This window comes from Labrus mixtus, chromosome 5 (genome assembly GCF_963584025.1).
Source record: "Labrus mixtus chromosome 5, fLabMix1.1, whole genome shotgun sequence".
In the NCBI taxonomy this organism is placed as follows: Eukaryota; Metazoa; Chordata; class Actinopteri; order Labriformes; family Labridae; genus Labrus; species Labrus mixtus.
The window spans coordinates 18,350,887-18,377,854 of record NC_083616.1 but is presented as its reverse complement, the minus strand read 5'-3'; the positions used below and the strand labels follow the sequence as shown (position 1 = coordinate 18,377,854).

Sequence of the window (26,968 nt, the reverse complement as noted above, 5' to 3'; positions counted from 1 at the left end):
AATGTACCAACATTCCCTGAGGATGAAGGGGGGGGGCTATAGTCTCATTTATCCTGTGCATGCCCAGTGACAGAAAGAGAGCAGCCATTCATAATTAAAGGAGCCCTTGTGCCGTATAGACATGCTAATGGTGCACTTTCTTTGGTGATGCTCGCTGCTATCTTGCTGATGCATATTTACGCTGAGATCTGAAAGCTGACCTAAAGTTCAGCACCGCTTCTGACCGTAGCTAAGAATTCATCATTGTCACTGATGGCTTCACTCACCAGTTAACGGCCTGAGGCGATTTTTTTTCATGTATGGGAAGCAGTTAACCGTTCCAAAGGGAAACCAAGGAATCTGTAATGGTTAAACTGGTTGCTTACTACTTACCACTACGGCTGCTGTGGCTCAGTTGGTAGAGTCGGTCTTCTCTCAACCGGAAGGTTGCGGGTTTGATCCACAGCTCCTGCAGCCCAGGAGACACCCCATTGCTCCTGCTGCTGCGTCAACAACTATAGATGTGTATGAATGGGAAAAATTACTTCTGACTTCAGATGGCAGGGGCTGCCATCAGTATGTGAACTGGTGTGGATGGGTAGGTGTGAAAAGCGCTTTGACTAGAAAAGCTCTATACAAGCTCAAGTCCGTTTACCATTTACTACAATTATAATGGAAACAGAATGCCTAGGATGGCAAAGAAAAAGAGAACACATAAATAATAGATGTCCTTGATTTGAAAAGGAGGTGTTGAATGTTTTTGATGGGACTGGATATTTTACACACGTTTCTTTCAAGTTCTTAAACATGATTTTTTTTTTGGCTGTATGTCATGAAGAGATTCCGCTAAAGTCATTGACCCATTCTGAACACAGACTCATCAACATAAGCACAAAAAAGTAGTTTGTAGTTCAAACATTCAAAAGAAAAATGTCAGCCAATTTTGGAGACTATAAGGTTCCAGGTCTAGGTCATGAAGGCAAAGATTGAGAACCTGAATAATTAGGACATTTTTTTTTCAAGATTGCTATTTTATGTTCAACAAAGACATGATGAGAAAGAATCGATGCTGGCCGGAAAGGTGATGTAATTGGACTAGATTCAGATCCAGAATGTGGCTACATGGCAGGTGGCTAAGCTAGTTAAGCAATAAGGTCACCTGAGTACCAAAAATCCACACTTCATAGGATCCAGCCAAAGTATGAGCTTCCCATTTTATATATCATGAAACAATAATAAAAAGTTTGACTGACCTGTTTCCCAAAGTTTTGGGACGAGAGACAATCTAGAGAGGATGGCAGGAACCTTTTTGTCTATGACCCTTTTGGCTTCCAGCCAGCCTCTTGACCAATCTTTCCTCTGTTTTTATTCTGCCAGGACTATAATTAGAGAAGGGAAAGCCCATTGTTGCATCTTGACAGAGCCTCAACTGGGCCTGAACACAGCTGGGTGCTTCGTGTTGGCACCACAGCTTTTGCCAGGGCAGACAGTGAAGTGTTTACCCCCTGCCAGTCTGCCTACTCTGCCCGACCAGCCGGGCCAATATGCCCAGCCCCAGTCCGGAAACTGTGCCCACTATTACACACTCACCCCGGCTGGTTTGGCCTTGTGCTCAACAGCCCCCTGCCCCCCCCCTACCCGCCCTAACCGACTGGCCCCTGACTGAACCCAAGAGCCCACTCCACTTTGCTGCCACTTTGCCACCAACAGTGTTGGGGTCTTGTCTGGTCAATTTAGTATCCATTCAGTTACAGCGTTTAGCGAACAAACCACAGAACTGTAGGAGAAGAAATGTTGTTTGCGCCAAATATTAAGTTTCCGAAAACAAAAGGCTCCAAGCTGTGCTCAGAAGTTGATCAACATGAAGCAACATGCGACCCCTCTTCATTTAGATTTGTCTGAAAAGAGGGAGAGGTCTAAGGTGCTAATGGGCGTCCAGATAGCTGCAAGAGCAAATGTGATGTCGGGCCAATGTTCGACCTGATTATCTGTTTAAACAAATTGTTTAGGGACCCAGTCGTAAAACCTTGTTTTATCAAACAGTGTTTGATATTTATTTTATGGGTGGGATCACTGACAAAGAGAGAAAGAAGACTGAGCGGCTGACCGTGTTACCAAGCAGCTTTCTAGACTCTGAGGCGAATGCCAGCTAGCATACTGTGGTTGACAGCAATAGTATGTACAATTTGGTCCCCGAATCATATTGACTGGGTCTGCCAAAGAATCTTTTCACCCAGATGTGTTAAGTTTTCTGCTTTTGTTTTTTGTAGTCCCACTGCAAGCATAACAAGCAAGGTTGTTGTCAGGGATGCACCGATCTGATTCTGGCATCGGACACCAGTCTGATACTGACTGGAATAGCTATCTGGTAACAGTGACAATGGGCCGATCCAAGGGCAGAGGCAGATCTATTCACTTCAGTTCTATGCTATAGAGTCTAAGCAGAACGTGTGAGAAAACTTAGCAAAGTTGATGGATGTAAAAAAAAAAATCTTCACAGTCAATGCTAGCAACATGAAAAAGCCATGGACAACACGGAAGTTCACAGCTTACAATGCAGTCAACGAGCGTTTACTGTGAGAGCAGTACGTGAGGGATGTCATTGCAAGACGCAGGCTTGACAGGTTATATGTATTTGTTTAGTTGGGAAAACCTGATACTGCCTTACACATGAATGATTCCTAGTCTCAGCCTCACAGTGAGCAATACAGGTCATTATTTTAACACTGGTTTGGGTGCGGATCAGCTCAGATCGGTCGGTATCAGTATCAGCAGATACCAGCAAAGCCCTGATCAGTTTCAGAAACCAAAAAGTTCGATCTGAACATCACTAGTTGTTGACAGTCACTGTGCTGTCTACGTCTGAATCCCTGTGAGATCCAGAATAGATTTGTGATGCCTCACTCTGTCACGCGTGACAATCTAATTCATTTCCTATTGCGAGTGCTGTGCCATTACTTTCACATGTTATTGTTTATGCATGTTTCGTGGTCAGACAGAGACATATCTGTGAAGTTGCTTCTAATTTGCCGAATTCAAATCAATTGTCTTCAATTTGTTGGACCTTTTTTTTTTTTTAAATCTCCTGTATTCCAACGCCTAGCCCCAACTGTCACGGAGAGATGCTCTGAAATCAGCAAATATAAGCAGTAGAGGAAGTGGAGGAAAAAAGGTCGGTCATGTATATGTACACAGTTTTTTCCTGCGCTTCCTCTCTGGTTCCTGTAGGTTCCTGTAAGGGCTGCAGGACTGTTAAACTGCTGACTTCTGTGTGCCACAGCAGAATCTCCCCCCCCCCCCCGCCCCCCCCAACAGCAGGAAAGCCTTGATAAAGTCAGCTCCTATACTGTAGCTAACTTCTGCCGAGACATTATTTAAAGTGTCGTCTGCGTTACGGTGTCTTCTAAGGATGAAACTGCAAGGTGACTTGGTGTTAGCAGGACAGAGTTCTCTTATGTTACAGCTTAGTGTGGGGTTCATCTGAGATGTTTGTAAATGTTATTAATCATGCTTTCGCCTCTGCAGACGTTCTTTATTTGAGCCGTTTATTGCAGTCAATAGCATTTTTGTGGCTGTCATTTCCTCACCACTGCCTAATTTTGTCAGAACTGCCCCCCCCCCCCCCCCCCCCCCTCCCTTCTTTTCAACATCCTACACACACATACATTACAATTTTTGGCAGCGCCTCTGGAACATGAAATCATGCCACCGGCTTTCATTGGTGGCCGAGGCTTGTCGGGAGTCTTTGTCGCTCTGCCAGGGAGATATCTCTTCTTTCAAGTACCGCCCGTGTCAGTCCGACAGGCCTCACAGGGACTTAGCTGGTCGGCTTTTCCTCTTTCATCCCTCTCCGGCTCTCATGACATCAGCCCCGTAACCCTGGACCACTTGAGGAGGAAAGGTGAAGGAGTGGCAATGGTGGCAGAAAGGAAGAAAAGATGGGAGTCTGAGGACAGAGGGAAGGGACAGAGGTTGGAGGTTTGGGTTCTCAAGAAGATGACGAAGGCAAATATGTCTGGTTTTGTAAGTGGGCGGCTGGGATTTGTGTCTCGCTTGGTACAACTTTTGTACGCTCATAGGCAGAAAAAATGCAAGCCATCCTCCCACACAGCCCTGCAGCTTGTGTAAAGCAGGCCTCTTGGCTGGCATAGCATGTAAAACTCCCTGGTATGTGCTTGTGTGTGTGGCCTGGCACTGCCCTCAACCAGCTCGTCTCTGAACCATGATCAGTTCCACCTTTTAAATCCAGCCAAAGACAACATTTCATCGCCGCGGAGCACAACTGGTCCCTAAGACCGGCCGCTACAAAGCACTTAAAAATAACACAGAAAAGTATCAAGGTCTTTATTGACATGTCCTTCCAGAAATAAAGCTAACTACTTTCAAGTTTTGGCCAGAGGCAAACAACCATAAAAAAAGTATATCCTGTGTGGGAAGCTTTGTCTTTGACACACATACAAACACTATCCTAAAACTGCAGTTGCCATGGAACAATGTGAACGACAGAGAAGTGTGTCTCAGTCTTTTTCAACCACGGTCCTCCTCGGTTGGCGCTATGGGAGAGCGGGCCAGAGCTAACAGCTGCTGCGTCTTAGTGCTAAGTGGCTTTTGGACTCTAACAGTGTCTGGCATCTCAGCCAGAGCCGTAGAGAGGGTGTAGGGGTTGTGTAAGAGAGGAATGACGGGGATATAGAAAGTACACAGGGGCTGCCTGCAGAGAAAGGTGTGAGTGTGCGTCTGAAGGAAAGAAAGAAATGCATGAAAAGGAAGAAATGGCAACAGACAGACGAGTGTGATACTGCGGGAGGGCGACTGGCTCCGAGCCTGCGGGCCAGGTTAGCTGTCCTACACACTCAGGTGCGTGCTCGAGGTCGTCCCGAGGCCACGGCAATGCCAGGAGGGTGTCAAACCACAGGGCTTGTTGTAAAGACGCTTCAATGCTGGATTCAACTGGCTACTTCTTGGCCTTGTTTTCAAATCACTTCAAAGACAGCATGTTAGCCTTCATGGAGAGAGGATTTCTGTCTGATTAGTGGGTGGTTTTGTTGGTGTGCGTAAAGGGTATTAGCCTCTACACTGTTTATCAGCCTGGAAAAGAAGAAGAAGAAGAAGAAGAAGGCTGGCAAATCAGCTGGTGTTTTTGATGCAGACGGCCGAGTGACTCACTGTGTCTCTCTCATCACTCTCACTCACAGCTTTCATTTTTCATGCCTCCTTCTTCTCCCTCTGCAGAGACCTGAGTAAAGGAGAGAGCCTTGATAACAGAAGGGAGGAGAATTGCTTTAGTTTTTCCCTCTGCAGTCTCCAGAGTGTTTTGTTAGATTGCGGTGAGGCCATAATAGTGATAGATTTGCAACGGTCGCCTTTGTTCCATACCTTTTTTTTTTAAGCTTGTTTTTTTTTTTTCTTTTTTCTTCCAAACAAAATGAAATCTTTTCACAGCAGAGCCAGTGAAAAGAAAAGAGGGGTTTACAGGGTATTGATGACACATTTTTTTCTTGTGATTGTGCTAAAATAATAGGGCTTACATTATTTCAGTTCAGGCACAAAACTGCACGTCAATATTGGGTCGTTCAAATCCAGGCAGATAACACAGGAGCTGTGTACCTGAAGTAGAATAGAGGCTGATCTAGTCATTTCATGAACCTTTCAAGAAGTTAGAGTTTCCACTTAAGTTTTTCTTAAGTCCCCCCAAAAAAATCCCCCAAATTATTATTTTTTTTAAATTTGTGCTCGTCAAATTAATGGTTTCTATAAAATAATGAATTACATTTCACGGCCTTTGCTACAAATTTTTCCGACAAAAAAAAAAAATCAAAAAGTTTGAGGCACTCACATTTCTCTCAAAACAACTGCACAAATTATACATCGAATCCACACAATCAATCCCAGAACACTTATTTAAGAACAAAGTGTTGATTGTATCAACTGCCATAAAAATGTTCAACAAGTAAATCAAGATGTTAAAACTAGGGGAGGGGGGGGGGTTACAAAAGTTAAGCAATGATCTGTCCAGTTGCCTTTGCAAGTGTAAAAATCCTCAAGCTAACTCTTTAGCTTCCTCTCCTTCTTACCCCTTGCCCCAAACATTCTGAACAAACACTTTAAAAACACCGCAGCATGGAGGGAGGGATAGAAAGAGAAACTGAAAAAGAGAGGAGGAGCAGCAGGGAGAGAAGAGAAAAGCCTGTGAAGCTCGGAGCACTCGGGGGGGGGGGGGGGGGGCTGCTGCCTCTCAGGCTCTCCTTTCATGTTTGTGTACGCCTCAACTTGCTGATATTATCTTGGCTGTTCTTCCTGGCGGGGTGTCGAGAGAGGTTTCCACTGCGTCCAGTCGGTGGCCTCCCTCTCTCTCTCTCTCTCTCTCTCTCTCTCTCTCTCTCTCTCTCTGCAATCCTTTTCTCTCTCTTTTCTTTTTTGCCTTCTTATGTCTCTTTCCCTCTCTCAACCCTTCATTCAGCTACCAAACTTCAGCCCCCCCCCCCCCCCCCCCCCCACAACAACAACAAAAAAGTCCCTCTCCTAAATCACCGCTTCACCACGTTTCATGGCGTTTGGAGGCGCCCAGGATCCCACTGCGCTCGTTGCCATGGTCACTGGGAAGCTCCTTGTGTCATGTGGCTCAAAGTGAGCCGTCCCTGGGCCGAATTACCCAGCTTTGAATGGGAGGCCAAATGACCATTATTAGACTTCACAGCTCAGGCCTCTATTTAAAGAGAGAAGAAAGGAGCCCTGGGGACTTCAGATGAGAGAGATGGAGAGAGAGAGAGAGAGAGAGTGAAGGAAGAAAAGAAAGAGAAAAGAAAAAAGTAGAGAGGAGGGGAAAATGAGAGGAAAGCATACTTTAGGGGTTGTTTCTTTTTCTTTTTCTCCACCCTTACATTGATTTTTGTTTCGTAATCACAATCGTTATTTAAAGGTCAGACACTGGCCTCAAGTAAAGCTTGCCTGTCTGTCAAACAGTGGGGCAGTGCTGGATCAAAAGCTGCACAGTGGAAACAGTAAATCTCAGAAAAGATAGGACCAGACATCCACCCACGTCAACCAAAAGCCCCGTCTTTTCTCTCTTCATCTCCGTCTAAGCCCGTTGCTTTGCAGGGGAATGTGCCTGTGTGCGTGAGAATCCTCGCGCCCCGCACCCCGCTGCGTATGTCAGGGCCGTGTTGTCTTTAAGGATCGGGGGCCCACAGCCTGGCACGGAAGCTGGAAACTGAAGCCCCCCGGTCCCCACGCGGCTAATCTGATGCCTCTTCCTACTACAGATGATTCCTCTGCTGGGGAGAGGGGTGAGAGGGTGAAAATGTCATCCTGCTCTTGCGGTTTTAACTTTCTTTCATGCTCTGCCAGTGGAGGCAAGGTCCGTCCCAGCGCAAGGAGACATAAGAAGTGGATTGTGTGGATGTGGGAGTGTTTGTGTGAGGGCGACATTGGAGCTGCCCATGCTCTGAGACGGTGAGGTAATGGAGGAAGAGAAACATGGAGATAGCGTAGGGGTGAAGAATGGAAATGCACCTGGAAGACAAAGGAAGACATATTAGATTTTTTTTTTTTTTTCTTCTTTTGAGGCCAACATAATTAAATGGAGATAAGACATCTGGATGGTGATATCCATGGTTAAATGTAGTTTTTCAGTCTTTTCATCAGAAACATCTTTGTTAGAAAGTCTGAATCTACCGAAACACTGTAGCTAAACGTAGTGGAAAGAAGAAGAGGCACGCTACCTCAGAACTCTACAGGAGGCTACAACCTGTATCCCTGGTTGTGTAATTGCTGAGAAATGTGTTGGCTACAGGTGCTGAAAAAAGACAACATGAAGTGATGTATATTAGAGGTGTCGCAGCTAAATGAGAAAAATACACCTGAATGTTGCACTATTTAGCTCAAAACCTTTTTACGGCCGCATAAAGCCACAGACATTACCCTGCTTTTGTGATCTTTATCGGGATGTAATGAAAAGATGAGATGTTTATAGATATGTTAGAAGAAGAGAGGGAATCAGTCAGCAGTATTCACTAAATCACTGGTTTCCTCCCTTTTGTGACCAGTGCAGCCTCTGATCATTAGATGATTTAATCACAATGTATTTTCAAGTTAAATTTAGTCTAGAGAAAGCTCATTTATTTTAAAAACATTTTTAAATCCCCTTATTTTGAAAGAGATACTGTATGTTTTCCTTTTGGATGTTCTCCCTGTACCGTCAGCGGCGGGCAAACAAGAGGTACAGCGAGGAAGGAGGAGACAAGGGGGTATGCAGGGCAGAGTCCTGACCTGCCCTGCCGTGTTTCTTTGCCCAGGAAAAGAGACCACATGCAGCAGCAACTCCCCTCCATCAGCAGCAGCATTTAATATTACAAGAGACTGGAGCAACAACAGCGACTTCTCTTTCATGCAAGCAGGGACACGGTCTTCCGAAAGCAGCTTCAAGGCAGAGAGAGATTAGAGTAAAACCGTGTGATTGCAGATGTATTAAAGGAAGGAGAGAAGTGGCCATTTAGTGAGACAGCCCAGCTCATCTGAAGTCTACATTTGGATTATGGTGCATTTTCACACTATAGCATCCAGTGTATACTGCTAGGCTGCTGTTTCCCCTGTAAGTCTTGGGAATGCTAGACAGCTCAGCAGCCAGCTGTTTCTGTCTCATTAGGCCAAAAGAGGTGAACTCGCAACTGAAGAAATTATTTGAATCATAAATAGAGATAATGTGATGTCAAACTTGCATTATGTCAGTCAAATTTCTTCAGTTTTGATTTTAGCTGTGTCACAGAGGGATGAAGGAGTAATAGCATGGGGGCAAACTTACCAATGCTCAAAAAAAACAAAACTTGAAAGAGGTTTCCTAACACGTCATAACACTGAGTGTCTAATGCATCCTTCACCAGGGAGTCAGGGGGCTGCATGCTGAGCTGCTGCTAACTTTAGCCCACAAGCTAACTACAGCATTCATTTGATCAAATTATATTGTTGTCGTTTTTTTAATGACATGCAGCAAAGGAGACGCAGGTCAGACTTGAACCTGGACCACTCATTGGAGGACTATAGCCTCCGTACATGAAGTGTGACCTAACTGCTAGGCCATCAGCACCCCTAAATTAAATTATTTAAAAAGCAACAGATGTCATGTGACCTAAAACACTGAAGCTTTTTATTTGCACAGATTCCACAATAGCGTTGTATTTAATGTCCTTTATTACTCTGCCTTAAGACTTATACACTGAACCACCCAGCACTGTCATACTGGTGTCCTAAAGTGTGATTTTACACAGTAGCCCCTTTAACATTCCTTTTTCCAAAGACACTGAGGTCTAATAGCCCATCCTCCCTTCAGGTAAAGACTTATTCTTTCAATGACTCCGCCTACTGTGACTCTAAGTCAAAATGTTTTCGTTGATGTTGTGTCAGCTGAAGTAGTTAAACATATTAAAGTACATGGAAGCAAAACAAATTGCCACTTGCTAACGTGTTGTTCGAGTGTTTTGTATAGGGTTACGTTATAGGTCAACAGTAAAAAGGTCAGTTAGTCGCTGTGAGCTGGCCTATCAGGCTTTTTTTTATTAACAGCATACATAACATAAACAAATACACAATGTCAACATGTACATGAAAAATTACGTGAAAAAATAAACGACCCATTTGTGAAATAAATTATATTTAATAAAAAATGCTTCTGAAAAAAAGAAAAGTTTCTTTGCATGACAAAAGAAAACGGATATATCGATATATATATATATTAGAAACGCTTGATATATTTCCCAGCCCTAAGTCTTTTTAAATCTGGCCTTACTCTTGAAAGTTGCAGAAGTAACATTTGAAGTTTGTGCCTGGAGATTTGCAGTAGGAAAGCAAAAACTCTGCTTTCTGCTCTTCTTTGTTGCTGCTTTCAACTCTCAAGTCTTTCCTCTGTGGCAGCATACGCCTCGTCAAAAATATGGTAATCGAAAATGAATAGGACTGGAAAAAGTATCTCCTCTCTTCGGGTGTTCCTTGAGCACTGGGAAGCGAAACTATATCAAAACGTCAGATTAATATTCTTATCACTAGTTGTCTTCTGTCTCGTACATCAAAACCTAGACCTGCGTGCATTAGAATTTCAACTTAACACATCGTTTCTAAGCATCGACTTCCCGACACTTTCTGCCAAACATCTCCTGTTTAGACACCAGGAGGAGAAGAAGCACTTAAAAAGTAGTATTCTTGTCCGGAGCCGGAAAGCTTGTTTATTTTCCTGGGAATCACAAAGGGCCAGAGCCCAGAACCGGTAAGAAAACAACATGGGAGGGACGGAGAGGAAAAGTGGAGGAAATTTAATTAGCGGTTGTCCGCTCCTCTGGCCCCGGCGTTTTGGTCTTGGACGTGCAGAGCTGTGGGCAGCGTGAGGAGAACACAACTAAAAGGCTTGTTGATAAGTGGCTGTCTTCTGAGTCAGTGCATCTGCATCCATGTTCTTGTTTGCTTAAGTGTGTGTGCCTGACGCTACATCAAGACATCAAACTGCGGTGGGAGACAGGAAATGCTCCCCGTTGTGACCAACAAGCAAGACCAACATGTATCTTTAGAAAGAAAGATGTTTAAATTCTCAGAATTTCCCCAGAACCTTGAGCCATGTTTGCCAGCCTCGTTTATTTTTTTACCGAATCTCCACAACTTGCAGAAGAAAAAAACAATGTCCTGCTGTTTTCTATCCAAATACAAACACTAGAAAAGTAAAGGAGGGTTGAAAGGAGGGACACATTGGACAGAGCTTGAATCAAATTTGTGTTCAGAAAATCCAAAGAGCTTCCTCAAGTAATCCTTCTTCATGGATATCAGTGATAATCTTTTGAATGTTTCAGAACAGTTATCTGATGTTGTGAAGTCCTGACACACATTTTTTTTGATAGCAAGTAGGCGGGTCTTCAGGTGTTTATAGGCAGTAAAGGAGTTTGACTGTTTTCTACTCAAATACATAAAAGATGTTGCCACTGCTTTTTCAAGACTGGCACTGGAGTTTTTTTTTTTTTTAAATGTATTTCTTCAAAAATGTGCATCATGTTTTTGCTATACAAGATATATATATTATTCAACAAAAGAGAGTGACAGGAATAGTGATTTTATTTCCCATATTCCACACTCCCAAGCAGATGGAAAAAAAAAAAACAGTTCAGGAAAAACTAAAATGTTTCAAAAAAACCAATTAATACCTGCAGTAATCTGTATGCGCTCTTACTCTAACCCAGGGATTCATTAAGTTAAAAAAAATATAAAATCACACCAGTAGTTATTCAGTAATCGTGCTGACAATTAGAAAAACCAACCAAAAGGAATGCTTCCATGATAAAGAATTGACAGTCCATGACAGCTTTCAATACATTTTTTCTGTCTTCCCTGAAACAGATTTGAAGTTTAGCAGCAAAAAGAGAAACGTTAAGATTAATGATTAAAGACAGAAACTACGAGGAGTTTGCGACCCTTTATACCACTTCCTGTATTTTGACAGAAGTTTGCAGGGGGGGTAAGGGTTAGGGAGAAACTTTATCTGGGTCTCATGATGAGAGAGAGAAAGAGTGCTCCATGTTACCCCCCCCCCCCCCCCCTCTTTCTCCCAACTCTTTAATGGGGTCGGCTCTTTGCCAAGTTCCACTGCCGGTACCCCTCAGATGTGCCCCCTCATATACACACACCCACACACCCACATTTTTATAACACAATTCACTTGTATAATTCTGGTTATGCAATGGTTGGTGAATGGCCACCCCACATTGTGCACTGAGTTGGGAAAGATGAGGTGGAGAAGGGAAAAGAACAATCGTAAAGAAAAAAAAAAAAGCAGCAGATTTGCCCGACTCTGACATTTTGGAACATTTAAAGAGATGTGTCCCCCGAGTGAGTTCTCTGTTTTTTTTTTTTTTTTGCTGACATTGCCACCTTTTTAAAAGAGGCTGTTCACACCTGTTTATAGGATGGCCTTGGTTCAAAACCTCTCCCCCTGACTCAAATGAAGGGGTTCCCGCTATACAGTATTATCTTCTCAACTTTGTGTTCACTCACCAGCGCTGTCTCCCGTTTTTAGGATTCAAACTTGAAATGTGGAAAGAGGAAACTTTGTCCATGGGAACCAATTGTCCCTCTGAAAACACAGGGTGACACAGTGGAACAGATAGTCATTACATGCTGTGTGTGTGTGTGTGTGTGTGTGTGTGTGTGTGGACATGATGTACATGAGAAGCAGGGTCGGGGATCAGTGTACCTGGGTCGGGCCTTGTCTTTGTCTGATAGTGAGGTCATTATATTCGCCCCAAATCTTCCTCTGTATGTCCTGCTGGACTGGTGTACAGTTTACCCACAATCCCCTCTTCTGGTTGTCCATATTGAGGCACTGTGCCAAAACCCGACCTATAAGCCCCGTCTGTGAACATGCCACAGAATGCGCTCTACGTCAATGCAGTGACTGCTGGGCCGGTGCTGAAAGAGGGGGGAAACAGTAAGGACTTGAGTTTGACTGCAGACCAGAGGAGAACGGTGAATCCCATGGCAGAGCAACCTAAGAGAGGGACTTCGACATCAGAGGAAGTTCTCTGTTATTTTGTGAGCTCTAACAGCCATGTAGACTTATTGATGCACAACAGTTGCCCATTTTACCGAGCAGTGGAACGAATAACTACAAAGTAACCCCAGCAAGGTGATGCTACACCCCAACATGAAGCGCAAATAAGCAGGTCTGCGTTCACTTTCTGTCCCAACCTCTTATCTGCACTTTCATATGAACAGCACTCACTGAGCTCACTTAAGAGCCTTAAGTGATTCTCCCCCCCCCCCCCCCCCCAAGTGTGTTTACACTGGTGAACTGTCTGTTTACATGAAGGTGGCTGACTGCAGAGGAAGACTGTCCCCCCTCTCCTCCTCCTTAGGTGTGACACACAAGTGGATTTTTATGTGCTTTGTAAAAAAAAAAATTTTTTTTTTTAATTATGCAGCTCAAGAAACGGGGCCTCAGATGTCCCAGGAATCGTATAAAACGCTCCAGCCGGGGACTTAACAGCATTTAAATGAATATTAAACAGAAATATGGGCGAGTTCAAACGTTCGAGGGGGTAGAGGGAGGATAACGGAACAATCAGCAGTTACCAGAGAGTGTTTGTACTTTAGTTTTTTACCTCGTTTCAACCTGCAATCCAGGACTGAAACTTTAACGGAAGGAGTCAAAACTTCAGATATGAAAGTGAGTGGATAATTAAAGAGATTATTGATATTGGGTTGCAGAAGGTTATGTTCAGATTGTGTAATACATGTGTGTGCACGGAAACGGAAAAGTGATTATTCCAGTTTGATTTTGCTGAGCGTCAAACCGGTGGATTATTAATCACACGGCCGATATGATCACATCAAGTCTGTGTAAACAGAATAAAATGTTTGTGACAGATTTATAGTCGGTGATGTTCCAACATCAAACAGAAGGTGATCTGGAAGATGGTGAGTAATGAGTTTTGAGTCTTGTCGTCGAGATAAGTCGGATGACTTAATTTGCAGGGAGCACACAATGTACAGTGAGACCGAACCAGGACGAACATACTTCTCATTTCTTTCCCCAGGCTTGTAATCGGATGACGCACGGCCACGTTGAAAACTTTTGATTTTATTTTAGCTGAATGTAAATAATGTCTTGGCGCACATGTGAGGCAGCGAGGGAGGTTAAAATAAAAAAAAAATTTAAAAAAAAGGAGAGGGCAACCACATATAAGAAAATCCATGGGAGAAAAGTATGCCTTTATCTTTTAATAAACCGTAAAGCCAGGAGGCAACATGAAATTACAGCATAATAGCAGAGGAGAGTCTTCTGAAGGCTTAATTGCCTTAATTATAGCGGTGCAGAGAGAGCGAGAGAGGAAAAGGAAAGCATGAGGAGGAGGAGGAGGAGGAGGGGAGCGTTGAAGAAGAAAGTAGGAAGGAAAGTGTGATAGAGGAACTTGTGCATGAGCCAGATGTTGCAGGTGTAATCCAGGTGTGTTCCTGTCTGTATATGAGCCCGCTGTTTCTGGTGCACCGATCCATATTGACACAGTATTGTAGAAGCCCATGCTGCGTGTGTGTTTATACTTCGCTCCATGTGATTGATGAAGTGAGCACTACGCTGAGAAAAGTTTCTTTCAGGCCAGTGAAAGCGTCTCTCCCTCAGATCTTACAAGCTGGCAGGCTCACTTAGGGATGCTAAACATAGCTTTTCGTTTTCCCGCTTGTGTCTAGACCGAGGTTCTCAGTCAGAACCCTGCGCTGCGGTTTTCTGTTCACTCCGGGAAGATTGAACCCTAATTCTCATGCCTCCGAGCCAGCGGGAAGTTTGTTTAGCTCGCAGTATTGTGAAGTACCTGTGAAACTGCCCTCAGCGTGGAGTTCAGGTTTAAGAGTTCAGCTGGTTTTTGGAGGATGGACGGCTGAGGAATCACTCATTTTTGGGAACAAGAGGTCATGTTTCCAGAGGGATTTCAAACTTTTTATTGCACCTTTTCTTCTCTTTTCAAAGATACCTTTATTGAATGTTGTTGGTAAAGTCTGACATTTCTAAATTACTACTTGCCAAAGTCTTTTTTTTTTTTTTTTTGCTCTGAGATGACTAATCAAGCTCGACAGTTGGGATCCAGTGGTCAAGTTTCAGCTATTACACAAAACAACGATCTTGTAGAATCTTAAGTTCGTCATAATCAGTCGTCTTTCTTTTTGTCTATGAAGGAAAAAGTAGAATTCCCTATTCTGCAGTGAAGAACAGCACTGAGAAATGACATAATCAGATTGTTAGTGATGCATGAATGTCTATTTTGTTACTATAGGGTTGAGTGTGAGCCACTTTTCAGTCCTTTATTTCATGTATGGAACAGAAGTCCATTAGACTCCAACAGGACACCGCTTCCTCTAAAATGTTAGCGTCGAAAAGTTCTCATCGAAACGTTATACCCTGCTCTGATCTGTGATTTTAATATGTTTGTCTATCTTACATTTTTGGAGCCTTAACAAAGTTCGGAAACCATTAGAGGCGATTAGTTGGGAAATGTCTCCTTCAGGTCAAATCTATCAACAGCTTTTTCTGTTTGACGTCACGAGAAGCCTCGGCTTGTAATCACACGTTCAAAAGATCCACAATGTGTTATTTTTCTCATAAAATCCGACTTTTTCTTTGTCTGTAAAGTAACAAGTGACTTCAAGAATCAAACTAAGTATGTTAAATGTCAAAAGTTCTTCTGGGAAAAAAAACAAAACGTGTCTTCATTTGCATACTGACTAGTGAAAAGGTGACCTTATCACGTTGCTATTCATTTTCTCTGAGTTGATATCACAGCATTCATCCTTAAGATGTTGGAGTCCTTGGATGATAACATCTGCGTGTCTTAATGTCAGTTTGCAGCCAAGGAGTGAGTCTCAGAATACCTTTACAATATCTCTGTGTTCACTGGAGCTGTTGTATTTCTGTGACCAGTGAAGTATTTTCATAGTCATAGTCGGACGTATTCTTTGTTCTTCCAGTTTGTATAGGTACTTTTTTGGTACCCTGTATGTTTTTTTTTTTTTATAGGGTTTGGGAAGAGATGTGTCATGATCTTTTTGAGAGAAACAGTTTGCCTGTGGCTGCATTTTTGTTGTCATCAGGCAAGTCCCTGCACTGCAGCTTGGGCCTGCCCGACTGGAGATTCTTTAGGAGGGAGATCTCTTTCTTCTCAGAGCGTCTTACCGAGAGCTATTAATTATTAACCGGGAGAGCTAACATCAAAGGAGCAGACTAGTGCTGAATTAAATGGGGGCTGGAGCCTGGCAATGTGGAGCTGAGAGAGAAAAAAAAAAAAAAAACTGGGTGAGAGGGAAAAGCAGAGCAAAGATTTTCTCTGCACTTGCTTTTGAACTTTTCTGAGTCCCCCCCCCCAAAAAAAAAGAAAAGTAAAGAGGCGAAAGAAAAGAGTGATGTTAGTTTATGTAAAGGAGGCCGGGCAGGAGAGAAAGTTAGAAGAGCTTGAATTTAAAAGTGTGTTGCTGTGTTTTTTTTTTGTTGTTTTTTTTTACTGTTGGAGTATTTGACAAGGCTTCGTTTATACTGCTGGGAAAGCTTGAGTCAGTTTGCGGGGTTAATTAGGCTTTAATGAGCTCTGAAAGCCTGATTCATAAACATCTTATCTGTGGATTAAACCAAGAGGAAACCTAATTCAGACTCAGCTGAAACACTTCAGAGTCAGGCTGTGGTGTGTTTTCCTGAAGCTGATTTACTCTCAAAGCTGAATTAAGAGTGCGGTACGAATCACGGCCTCTTTATATTAAAGCGCTCATGACATGTGACTCGTCCACACAGCAGTAGACCCTCCAAACATACCCGCAGCCAAAAACACCCTGGAAAAATAAAACATGATCTATATGAAGTGTCAATGTTGACTTTGTTATTGATTCTGAATCATTCAGATTGTTTTTTTTTTTTTCTATGAAGGAAGAAGAAGACTGCTCAATATGCTTCTGTTGTTCAAAGTACAGAGACGTTACCTCAGCTACACACGACACACTGCGGCTTCTTGGAAAGCTAATGTTTATTTAGTCTCTCACCTCTTTAGACAGACTCATAGTAAAGTTAGGGAGTCAAAAAGTAATGTAAGGACAGTACTGCAATGGTGTATTTAGGATACTATAACTGCTTATAGTTTACCTTAAATAACCAAAATCAACAGATAATTAACATATTCAAGTACATCAGCTGATTAACACTTCAAATAAATATGCAATCTGATTGGTGGTCAAGGTGTTTAAAGCAGCAAGAAACAAAAATGAAGTTGTAGCATTGTCTGAGCTCTGACATCAGGAGAATGAGCAAAGCAGCCACGACACGAGGTCTGAAATAACCTCGTGTAGTAAAAGAATCTCAGTCAACAAACTGTTTGAGGAATAGTTAGTTACAAGTTCTGCAGATGCAATGGTGAGTTTTTATGTTTAAGTTATTGATGCAGATTATTTTTGCAGCGTTGGCCTTTGACGTTTCTTTCTGAATTTCCAAAGCTTTTGGGGTTTCGTCTTCAAGACAAGTCCCGACTATGAAGTTAAGTGACAACCGGTGCCAGTTCTTCATCTTTTCTTCTTTCACATTTTGAAGGAATACAAAATGAAGCAAGAAGATAAACATGAGCTGTAGCCCCTTTTCACATAGGACAATGAGGTAGCTAACAAAGTTATAACAGTGTGGGCGACAGTGAAGGAGAAACAGAAGGATGGTTTCATGAAAGAAACCAGGAGTCACTGATTGGTATGAATATCGCTGTAACTTTAACCAGATTCACCAGGACACCGGTTTTTTTTGAGCCGATGGATTTTGGACTCACAGGTGGCATCGAACTCTGCACCGACTAATGAGGGAATGGTGACTTGGGAGAAAGCTGTTTATTCCAGTGACAGCAGGGACCCTGTTCTCTAAGCTGACGATAGATCTGCACTTTCCTCTTCTTTACTTTTTGTCAGACTTCATCTGTTGGTTTTCAGCTCTAAAAAAAAAGTGCTATACAATTGTCAATGGTATCAAAAACAGATGGAGACACAGAAAATGTAATAATGAAGTAAAATAGAAGTTATTGTTGAATCGATAGATATATTTTGTACAGAGAAATCTCCCATCTGAACTATCTCCTCGCTCGCTCTGATGTGACACCCGGAGGCTTTCCTATCGGCACTTTATTGTAGAGTGCAGCCTTGATTCAATAATTACAATAGCTTACATTTACTTAACAACGGTACAAAGTGATTAAGGGAATAGGAAAAAAAAATGAAGTTGTGTTTAAACACTAAAACACATTATTTTTTTTGGATGGGTCCAGCTGTTACTCGAGAATCCAACAGGTTTCGATGTGTTTGAGGTGTACAGTGGCAAAGCCCTCTCTCTCTCTTTTCCTGCTTTGGCAAAAAAAAAAAGATCTACCGGTACTCGACATCAGTGAGTGTTGCTATCTCTGAAATCGACATTACGAGTTGTGAAAAGAGCAATTCTGACTCGCCCGCACATACCACCACTCTCTCTCTCTCTCTTTCTGTGTCCTCTGTAAGTGCCCGCTCACTGCTCCTCTGACACTCTTCAGCCACTCCAGCAGAGTCACAGCACTGTACATTGTCACTTTGATCTTCACTCCACCCCACCCCGTCTTCCTGCCGTTATGAAGAGCGCTGGCAATAACCCAAGGGCACTTGATAATACCAGGATATGATCCCAGCTGCGCTATTTTAGATCACGTAGTGCAGACATCAAAACGCTGTCTAAATAGGGCGCCATGAATCAAGCAGGGTGACAACGGGTTGTAGGGCAAAAGCAGAGTAGAGTTAAGATAAAGGAACTTTATTTTATTTTATTTTTTCCCCCCAGTAGAGGGGAAGCCAATTTGGATTCTGCGTGGAGATACTCGGGGTTCTGCAGATCCAAGCATTTCCTTTATCTTTTGCCTTTAGCAGAAGTCTTCAAAAGAGCTCTGTGCTGCTGACTTTCCCTGCTCGCAGATGAAAGAAGCTCACTTTTTTTTTTTTTTTTTTAAAGCAGCTGGAAATCCTTGATAACTTGATTCAACTTTTCCTGAGCGTGCACGCCAGAATTCAATTCAGAATCCAGCTCAGTGTCATGCAGAGTTGCACATTACATTGCATGCATCGTCTCTTGACCGAGGGATGGAGTCGTTTTTTTTTTTGTAGCATCCCGAAAACTTAGGAGAAATGGAGACACCGACCACATGTGCAGCTTAGCAACCGTTTTTAATGCGTTGTTTACTTCTTGCCTGTTGCTTTTTGTTTTTTTTCCTCATTTGCTCGGTGTGGTCGATCCGCACGTGGTTGCAGTCAGGCAGAGAACTCCCTCTAGTGGCCGTATTTTAAAATGTGAAAACTAAACCTTGAGAAACAGAGATTGATGTTGACACTGTGACTATGTATTCCCCGGCTTCTTCCTTTGACACTGCTCGCATTATTTATCTCATCAAGTCCCTCTGCTGTGTGTTTGCAGGCGAAGAGAGCGGTGCAGCGGGGAGCCACAGCCGTCATCTTTGATGTGTCGGAGAATCCGGATGCCATCGACCAGGTTTGTGCTCACCTAAGTGTTTCAATGTCTGGAAGGGGAAAAAAAAAAAAAACAGTCTAAAGAGTGTCAGTGTGTCAGTGAAAGACGCTCCCCTTTTTTTCACTTTTGAAGAAAGCTCAGGAGCAGCAGCGTCCCCTGCCCCTTCTGACAACATGTGCTGTTTGTGCAAAACAATGATCCGTCTATCTTTAGTTCTGCTCAAAAGCATGCGGATCAGCCTCCCTCATTCAACCATCCTGGGCCTTTTGAGCTCTTTAACTTGTGTTCCTGCTCTCTTTGAGGACTGAAAATGAATATCCAGGGTTCAGCTTTCACTAGACCATGACCGAACTCTCTCAGTTGAGCTCATAATTGCACAGGTAGCACACATGACCTCATCTTGAGACTATGGATCAGCCTTTTGTGTGTTGCATTTTGTTGGGAGCGCACATAAGCTACAGTAAGAACAAAGTGCATTTCGTTTCTCACACACCCAGACGCTCACATTCCTCCTCCTTCTACTCTTTTCTTGCGCCTGTGTCATTGCTGTTTAGAGGTATAATACAAGACTTTGCCTTTGTCGCAAGAATTCTCCTGTGGTATTCATCCTTGCCACACCAGGCCTGGACTTGCAGGTTTTTTCTTTTTTTTTTTTCTCTCTCTCTCTCTCTCTCTCTCTCTCTCCCTCGCCTCCTCTCCTCTGCTGCTGGGTTGTAAAGCGCGTAGCTGAAAGATAAAAGGGATTGCGCAGAGACCACATGAAAGGCAGCGCTGGGCGGCTGTGTTAAATTCCCCCGAGAGGCTTTTCCAGTCAGAGCTGCCCGATCAGCACAGACAGGACCCACAAGGCCGAGGGGCAGGGAGGAGGAGCTTGGGGAGAATTAAGGTCCCGGGACCAAAATTAGGAGGACGCTTCATGAAGTTAATGTACTTGACCTCCTTTTTTTTTTAACCCTTCCATTAATAACTTATGTGAGGTTTTGTTTGAGGAAAAGTTTGTGATTAACTTTTCTAAACCTGTTGAAGACATTATAGGTTTACTTTTAAACGGTACATTGTTTATGAAAGGCTAAAGTCTTAGTGGATTCATTTCTCAAAGAAAGGAGAGATCAAAAGTTCCAGAGTCTATACTTTTTAAACCAGAACATAAAGCGTTCACTGGGGAACATGACGACAGAAGAAGAAATAGAAATGTGAATATCCTCGGTATTTCCCCTGGGCTTTTCAAAATTACAGATTCCAAGCAGCAGACGAGAGGGAGAGGAGGAATAAAGGAGGAATAAAGGAGCATGTCAACTCCCTCCCTCCCTCCTGAGCTTCCTCCGACAAAACCCCGACCACAGTTTCCATGTCTTCAGCTTTGAGGTCATTTTTCTCCTGATGGTACAAAAGTGAACACAGGAAGAGGTTCCCGAAACTTTTCCCGGAGCGACCCCTGAAAATGAATCCGTCTTTTCCGTGACATGTTGCCGTATTCTGTTTCATCTATCCCCTCTAAGAACATCAACAATCAAGTCATTTTCAGCCGTGTGCTTCATTAAAAGCCTTCAGTATAACGTTCACACCAGTGCCTTTTCAAGTGTTCAGTCTTTAGTCAAAATGATGAAAGGCTGCTTTTCCGCCATGCCTTTGTGTCTGCCCTCTGATATCAAAGACGCAGAACTCTGATTATCTGATGACACTTTGATTTTCATTTTTCATTTTTTCTAAAGGTTTATTTTGGGGCTTTTTAAGCCTTTTATTTAAGAGACAGGACATTAGATTGAGTCAGAATTCAGGGAGAGAGATAGTGGGCAATGAAATGCGGGAAAGGATTTGAACCTGGACCGCCCACTATGAGGACTGCAGCCTTCGTACATGGGGCGCGTACACTAACCATTAGTCCACCCAGGCCGGCGCCGCTTGATAGTGCTTTTTGTTTGCATGTGTTGTTGTGGCCCTTGACTTCAGCTCTGTTCAATGAGTGATTTATGTCATCTTATTTAAACATGTAACTTTCACTTTTTGTCTGTTTTTTTTTTTTTTTTTTGACAAATTTGAATACTACCGGGATAAAACGTTCTGTAGAGCCCAAGAAACACAACCAGAGTATGTAGAAGGTCAAAGAAAGGGTTAAGAAAAGTGTTACGTCTTGTTTCACAATCCTCTCATATCCAGTCTTATTTTGCTCATGAGGATGAAACTGACCTCAAGATGATGAAGACCTGTGCCTGATGTGTTCCTCTCTCTCTCTCTCTCTCTCCTCTCGTCAGCTCAACCAGGTTGCCGAGGATCCTCTGAAGCGGCCAGTGGTTTACGTGAAGGGCAATGATGCTGTGAAGTTGATGAACATCGTCAACAAGCAGAAAGTTGCTCGTGCACGGATACAACACAGACCACCGAGGGTAAGAGCTCAAGCCAAAACCCCTAAACCACGTGTGTGTCTGTGTGTGTGTGTGTGTGTGTGTGTGTGTGTGTGTGTGTCTGTGTGTGTGTGTGTGTGTGTGTGTGTGTCTGTGTGTGTGTGTGTCTGTGTATGTGTGTGTGTGTGTGTGTGTGTGTGTGTCTGTGTGTGTGTGTCTGTGTGTGTGTGTGTCTGTGTGTGTGTGTCTGTGTGTGTGTGTGTCTGTGTCTGTGTCTGTGTGTGTGTGTGTGTGTGTGTGTGACTAATCGAAGGCACATGTAAAGATCATGAGGAAGAGGTGAACATGTTTGTGAGGCCAAACAGTGCTGTGATGTTTTCTAGATGTGAAGACAAATGAAGAATTCCAGCTGTGAAATATGACCCTTTTTTTTTTTTTTTTTTCTTTCTTTCACTCTCTGCCGCCCCGAGGCTGAGGTTCTTTTTTTTTTTTTTTTTCTGAAGCACTGCAGGAGATTAATATCAGCCATTCAAAGAGCTGTTTGTTTGGAATATTCGATAAGAGACCAGCACACTTTGAGGGCAAATAACTTGACATAATGAAAGCCCAAGAGAAAGAACCTTCCAATGAGAGACATTTCTTTCCTGATGAAGAATAAAACCCCTTTAGGTTATTGGATATCATCAGAAGGATCAGTCAGTAGGATCTGACCTTTCAAGATGAAACACTGAAGTTAAATCTGTTCTTTTTTTATTCTCTAGAGCTCTTCATTAGGGCAGCAACTGAAGATATTTTCCATTATCACTTCATCTGCCAGTATTTTTGGACGTAACAGCTTAGTTTGGGGAAAATTCAAAAACTAGAGTCTGACGATTTGATCATTCATCTGATACTACTGGCCATTTCACGCCCATTACAGATACATCAGCATCAGCATATGTTTTCTTTCATGTCCTGAAACCTCACCTTTTTTTTTTTTTTTTTTTTACAGAATTGTTACTGTAATGCAGAAAACGCCAAATGCTTTTGGTGATTTAGGAATAGTGTCATGTACTTGTTTGTCCTGTAGAGGACAACATTATTCTTCAACACTCTCGGTCCTCTCTGCTGCGTACTGTATGTAGGACAGCGTACATTTTTCAAAGAAATCATTATATTTTTAGAGTCATATATATTTAGGCAAAAACACACAAAAATGTCTGTATTGTTTGTTCTAAAGAATTCCCGATTTCGCTCGCAATATTTTGAACATGTCCCCTTTAAGATCCACATTTGTTTCAGCCTTGAAAAATCTCGTGTCTGTTGACTGTGTGTAACACGCTTCAGTGTCTTGGCCTCGTTCCCAGCGTCAAACAACGCTGACTGTTAAGTAACCTACCTGTTCAAGTTGGCTTCCCTTTAATGTCAGGGCAGGGTTGGTGTGACTGACACTTGGTTGCTGTTTGCTTTATGTGTTCATATGTATGAATATATTTTACACTGTTAGGTGTATGTATTTGATGCTTTTAGATTTCCTTTGTAGTTTTTTTTTGTGTTCATTGTATTTGTGAACTGTTGTCTGTTGGAAGGCATGTTGTAAAACTTCAAATATGAAACTAAGATAGAATTAAACTGACTTTCGGGAATAATCAAAAATGTTCTGCTGAGCAGCTAACAAAGCTATTATTACACATTCTAAACAGTCAGTGAATGAATTTGACATGTTACAGCAAAGTGACCCTTTTAGTAGCCACTTTCACCAGCTGCATGTGAAGATTATTTGACAAATATTGTGTGTCTGTCGCCCTCCTTTTCCACAGCAGCCCACGGAATATTTTGACATGGGCATCTTCCTGGCTTTCTTCGTGGTCGTGTCCCTGGTTTGCCTCATTCTGCTCATCAAGATCAAGCTCAAGCAAAGGAGGAGCCAGGTGAGTGTCTTCACACACACTCATCACCACCACTAAAAGCAGGAGTCTGAACTGGCCAAACATCTATTTTTTTTTTGTTATCAAAGTTTGAGTCTCAGAGGAGCCTCTCGCACAAAACACGCCCCAAAAACACTGGCATTTAGTCAGGCGGCGGTAGTACTGCTGTTGATTGATTCGTCTCGTGTTGACACAAAGCTCTCGGTGGAGGCTTACGTCAGGGCTGCGTGATCAAGATAAGCATTTAATTAACGCTGATGAGAGGTTTGCTGCAGGAGCCAAAGGCGCAGAAATGTTGTGACAGAGCAGGAAAACAGTAGCAGCATCCGTTAAAAGAGGTGTGTGTGTGTGTGTGTGAGAGAGTGAGAGAGTGAGCGAGTGAGAGAGTGAGAGAGTGTGAGAGTGAGAGAGTGTGAGAGAGAGAGAGAGAGAGAGCAGATGACTTTGCTGTGACTTCTTTTGGTGGTAATTAACAGCTCACACCAGAGGCAACTTTTCACATGTAACAACTGTTCCTTCCTGAAATGTGAAAAAAAATGAAGCTGTGAAGTAATTATTGTTTATAAGGTATACATATCTTCTATTTGATTAAACTACAAACAGCAGCAAAAACTTCAGGATTCATTTTAGGTGTTTTCTTCAAAGACTACAGTTAGTTACAGACTTGGGTCAATGATTTTTAAGTCCTCATTTTTAATGTTTGTCAAAACAGAGAATTTTGGAGGAAGGCATCAGGAAAAAAAATAGAGGGAGATTTTTTTTTTGCATGTGAAGAATAGATCTAGAGAATATAGTCTGACTTTCATTGTTAGTGCCTATGGTTAGAAAAATAACTCGGATCAATGTCTTCAATTAAATTTTAGCATCAGCAACATTTAACATCACACTGATCTTTGCTTCAAACATCATCCCTGAGCTGTCATCCTAACGTCACATTTTGGCTCCAGTGTTAGTCAGCCTTTATGCCAAATTCTACACAGCTTTTAAAATAGAGGTCTTTTTTAAAAGTGAAACACGACTAATCAAACCCTCTCCCACGTTTCCCTCCACACCTCAGAGCTCCATGAACAGAATGGCCATCCAAGCTCTGGAAAAGATGGAGACAAGAAAGTTCAAGGCGAAAGGAAAGGGCCAGCGTGAGAGCAGCTGTGGAGCCTCTGACTCCCTGAGCAGCAGCTCCACCTCTGACTGCGCCATCTGCCTGGAGAAGTACATCGACGGGGAGGTGAGAGACACAGGAGTCGAGGACTTTATCAATTTTTGTTCTTCATTGGGCTTTTTCATATCAGTGGTGTCATTCAAACATTTGCTGTAATGATTGCCATTAACTAAATTGAGTTTGCTGTACTGTAAGGAATATTGTGGCCGCTCCTACAATAAATAAAAAGGTTACCTGTAAAAATGATTGTTTAAAAAAAATCAGATATCAAGGTAAAACACTTTTTAAGTTTTACTGTTTTGAATTTTCTTGTAATTTATTTTATTTAATTTTTTTACCATGAGCTTTTTCTGCACAGCGTTTGACTTTTTAAATGAAAAGGAGGCAAAATGTTTGCAGCTGGAAGCCATTTTTTTCTTTGTTAAGACCTAAAAATGGAAACAAAATAGGTTTAAAATGTAGCAGTTCTCATTAATATACTTTTTTTTGTTATAAAAGAATTATAAAAAAAAACAAGGGTTATGATAGAAATGGATGACATAGCAACAACTTACCTTATACACTAAAGTTTAAAGCTCAGTCCCATGTGACCAAAGTGGTGCTCCTTATATTAGCTTTTTAACATCCTGCTTTCTTTTTTTTATCTGACTCTTAAACCCCGTGGTGACCGTTTCAATCAGTAGAATTGCATTGTACAGTCATTGAATCTTGTCCATTATTGTTATGATGTTCAAATAGAGGCACGAGAATCCGTTTCAGTCTGTTCAATGAGCAGGTAAAACCTCCTCTCAGGGGCTTTAACTTAGGACACTTGCGTTGACAAAGTTAATAGTACTGGTACCTGTTTGCTAAAGTCAACCATCCAGCAGCCAAAACTCTTAACTCTAGTAGCGTTAGTGTGGTGTGCGCTGAGCCTTGTTTCCTTTCCGTTCCATATTATGTAGACATGAAACATAATGCAACTTTGTGGACAATAGAATGGAAGTTCCCCTGATGTGCTCGGGGACTGCGGTCCTGCAATCTTCGGTGACGTTCTTTCCGGGCGCCTTTTTAGATGTTTAGTTCAGTCTTTCAGAACACCTGGAGAGATAACGGTACCCAGACTGCACTGGGCTGTGATTATGCTTCCTGTTTTCAAACTGTGGCCTTCTTTAATCCTTAAAGGACTCATTGTCGAAATACGTGTCCTAATCTTGGACTTTTGAGGGTTTACTGTAACAGTATTGCTCATCCTCGACAGGGACTTTGAGGGGACAAACCCCAGCGCCTGGGGGGGGGGGCATAGCTGATGTATGTGTGTGCATTTCTTGTGGTTATGTCTCTCTTTGGGTAAAGAGGGGAGAAGAAAACACAACAAAGCATGGCGCCAGGATTGCACAGAGGAAGTGGCGTTATAAAAGGCTGAATGGCATCAAAGCTGTTTTTGAGCAGGGAACCAAGCAACAAAAGGTTGGGTGGAAAAGAGCCCAAAGATGAGTCACATTGAGCCAGAAAGTAGAGGTTTTTACGGCGGAGAAATGGCTCCCACTAGAAATAAAACAATCTAATTCATATTCATAGCTCTCCTGAATTCCTCCTGAAAGCAAAGTTCTCCATCTGAATACAAAGTGTTGCATTCTTTTCATATCTATCCTCCAGTGTCGGCCTCTTGTTTGTTTTTGTTCCTGAAAGTGGTGACATTGAGAGAGTCGTATTTGTGTTGCTGCGTGGCGTGGAGTTAAAAGTGTTTTGTTTGTGACATGCTGTACAGTTTGCTCTGCCAGAATTCATTTGAACAAATCCCCCCCCCCCCCCAAAAAAAAAAAAAGCATCAACACATCTGACAGTTCGGTATATCTTTGCTGCCCCCCTCTGGGCATTCAGCCGCCTTTTCAAAAACACAAAAGTACACCCACTGAGAAATGCAATCCCTGTGTCATTTTGTCATGTACATAATTGAACCTCTATTCAAGCTGACTTATTGACCCACACATTGTGAAACTCTGTTAATTAATTAAACATATTGCAGGATCGCTGCTTGAAGAAATAACAATTCATACTTTTATCAGAAATATGTTAAAGCACCAATCATTTCAAAATGTTGCATGGCAAGATTGGACTGTTGTTCCTCAAAGATTAAAAAGAAATAACAGCAGAAAAACCCAATTGCTTACTCTACATTTGAGGTTATAAATAAAACAATGTATCAGTATTCATTGGAATTACTTTTAACGTTTACATTTTGTATACGATACACAAACTAAAGAAAATATGTTAGATGAACTAGTATGTGTAAGTCATTCTGTTTGTTACTGTGTTCCTCCGTGTTTATATTTGTAGATTCTGGTAAAGGTCAAAGCTGACTGTTAACTCGAATGTTTTTGTTCCTACAGGAGCTGCGAGTTATCCCCTGTGCTCACAGATTTCATAAGAAGTGTGTGGACCCCTGGCTTCTCCAACATCACACCTGTCCTCACTGTAGACACAACATCATCGGTAAGTTCGTGCTCTAACTTTGACTGGCTGTTTTGCTTTGATGTCAAGATGTTTGTATGTAATAGAAACACTCATTAAACAC

At 42.4% G+C, this 26,968-nt stretch overlaps 1 protein-coding gene across 2 annotated transcripts in view; it reads left to right on the top strand.

Moving 5' to 3' along the window:
* znrf3 (zinc and ring finger 3) overlaps nt 1-26,968 on the top strand; it is a 70,229-nt gene that overhangs the window by 39,271 nt on the left and 3,990 nt on the right. The window contains exons 3-7 of one of the 2 annotated variants that reach the window (XM_061038370.1): nt 18,950-19,024; nt 21,256-21,387; nt 23,148-23,255; nt 24,310-24,477; nt 26,784-26,886. In XM_061038370.1, the coding sequence (XP_060894353.1) occupies nt 18,950-19,024; nt 21,256-21,387; nt 23,148-23,255; nt 24,310-24,477; nt 26,784-26,886 (586 nt within the window). Of the gene's footprint in view, nt 1-18,949; nt 19,025-21,255; nt 21,388-23,144; nt 23,256-24,309; nt 24,478-26,783; nt 26,887-26,968 lie in introns of both variants that reach the window. The other variant, XM_061038369.1, reaches the window with a different exon arrangement.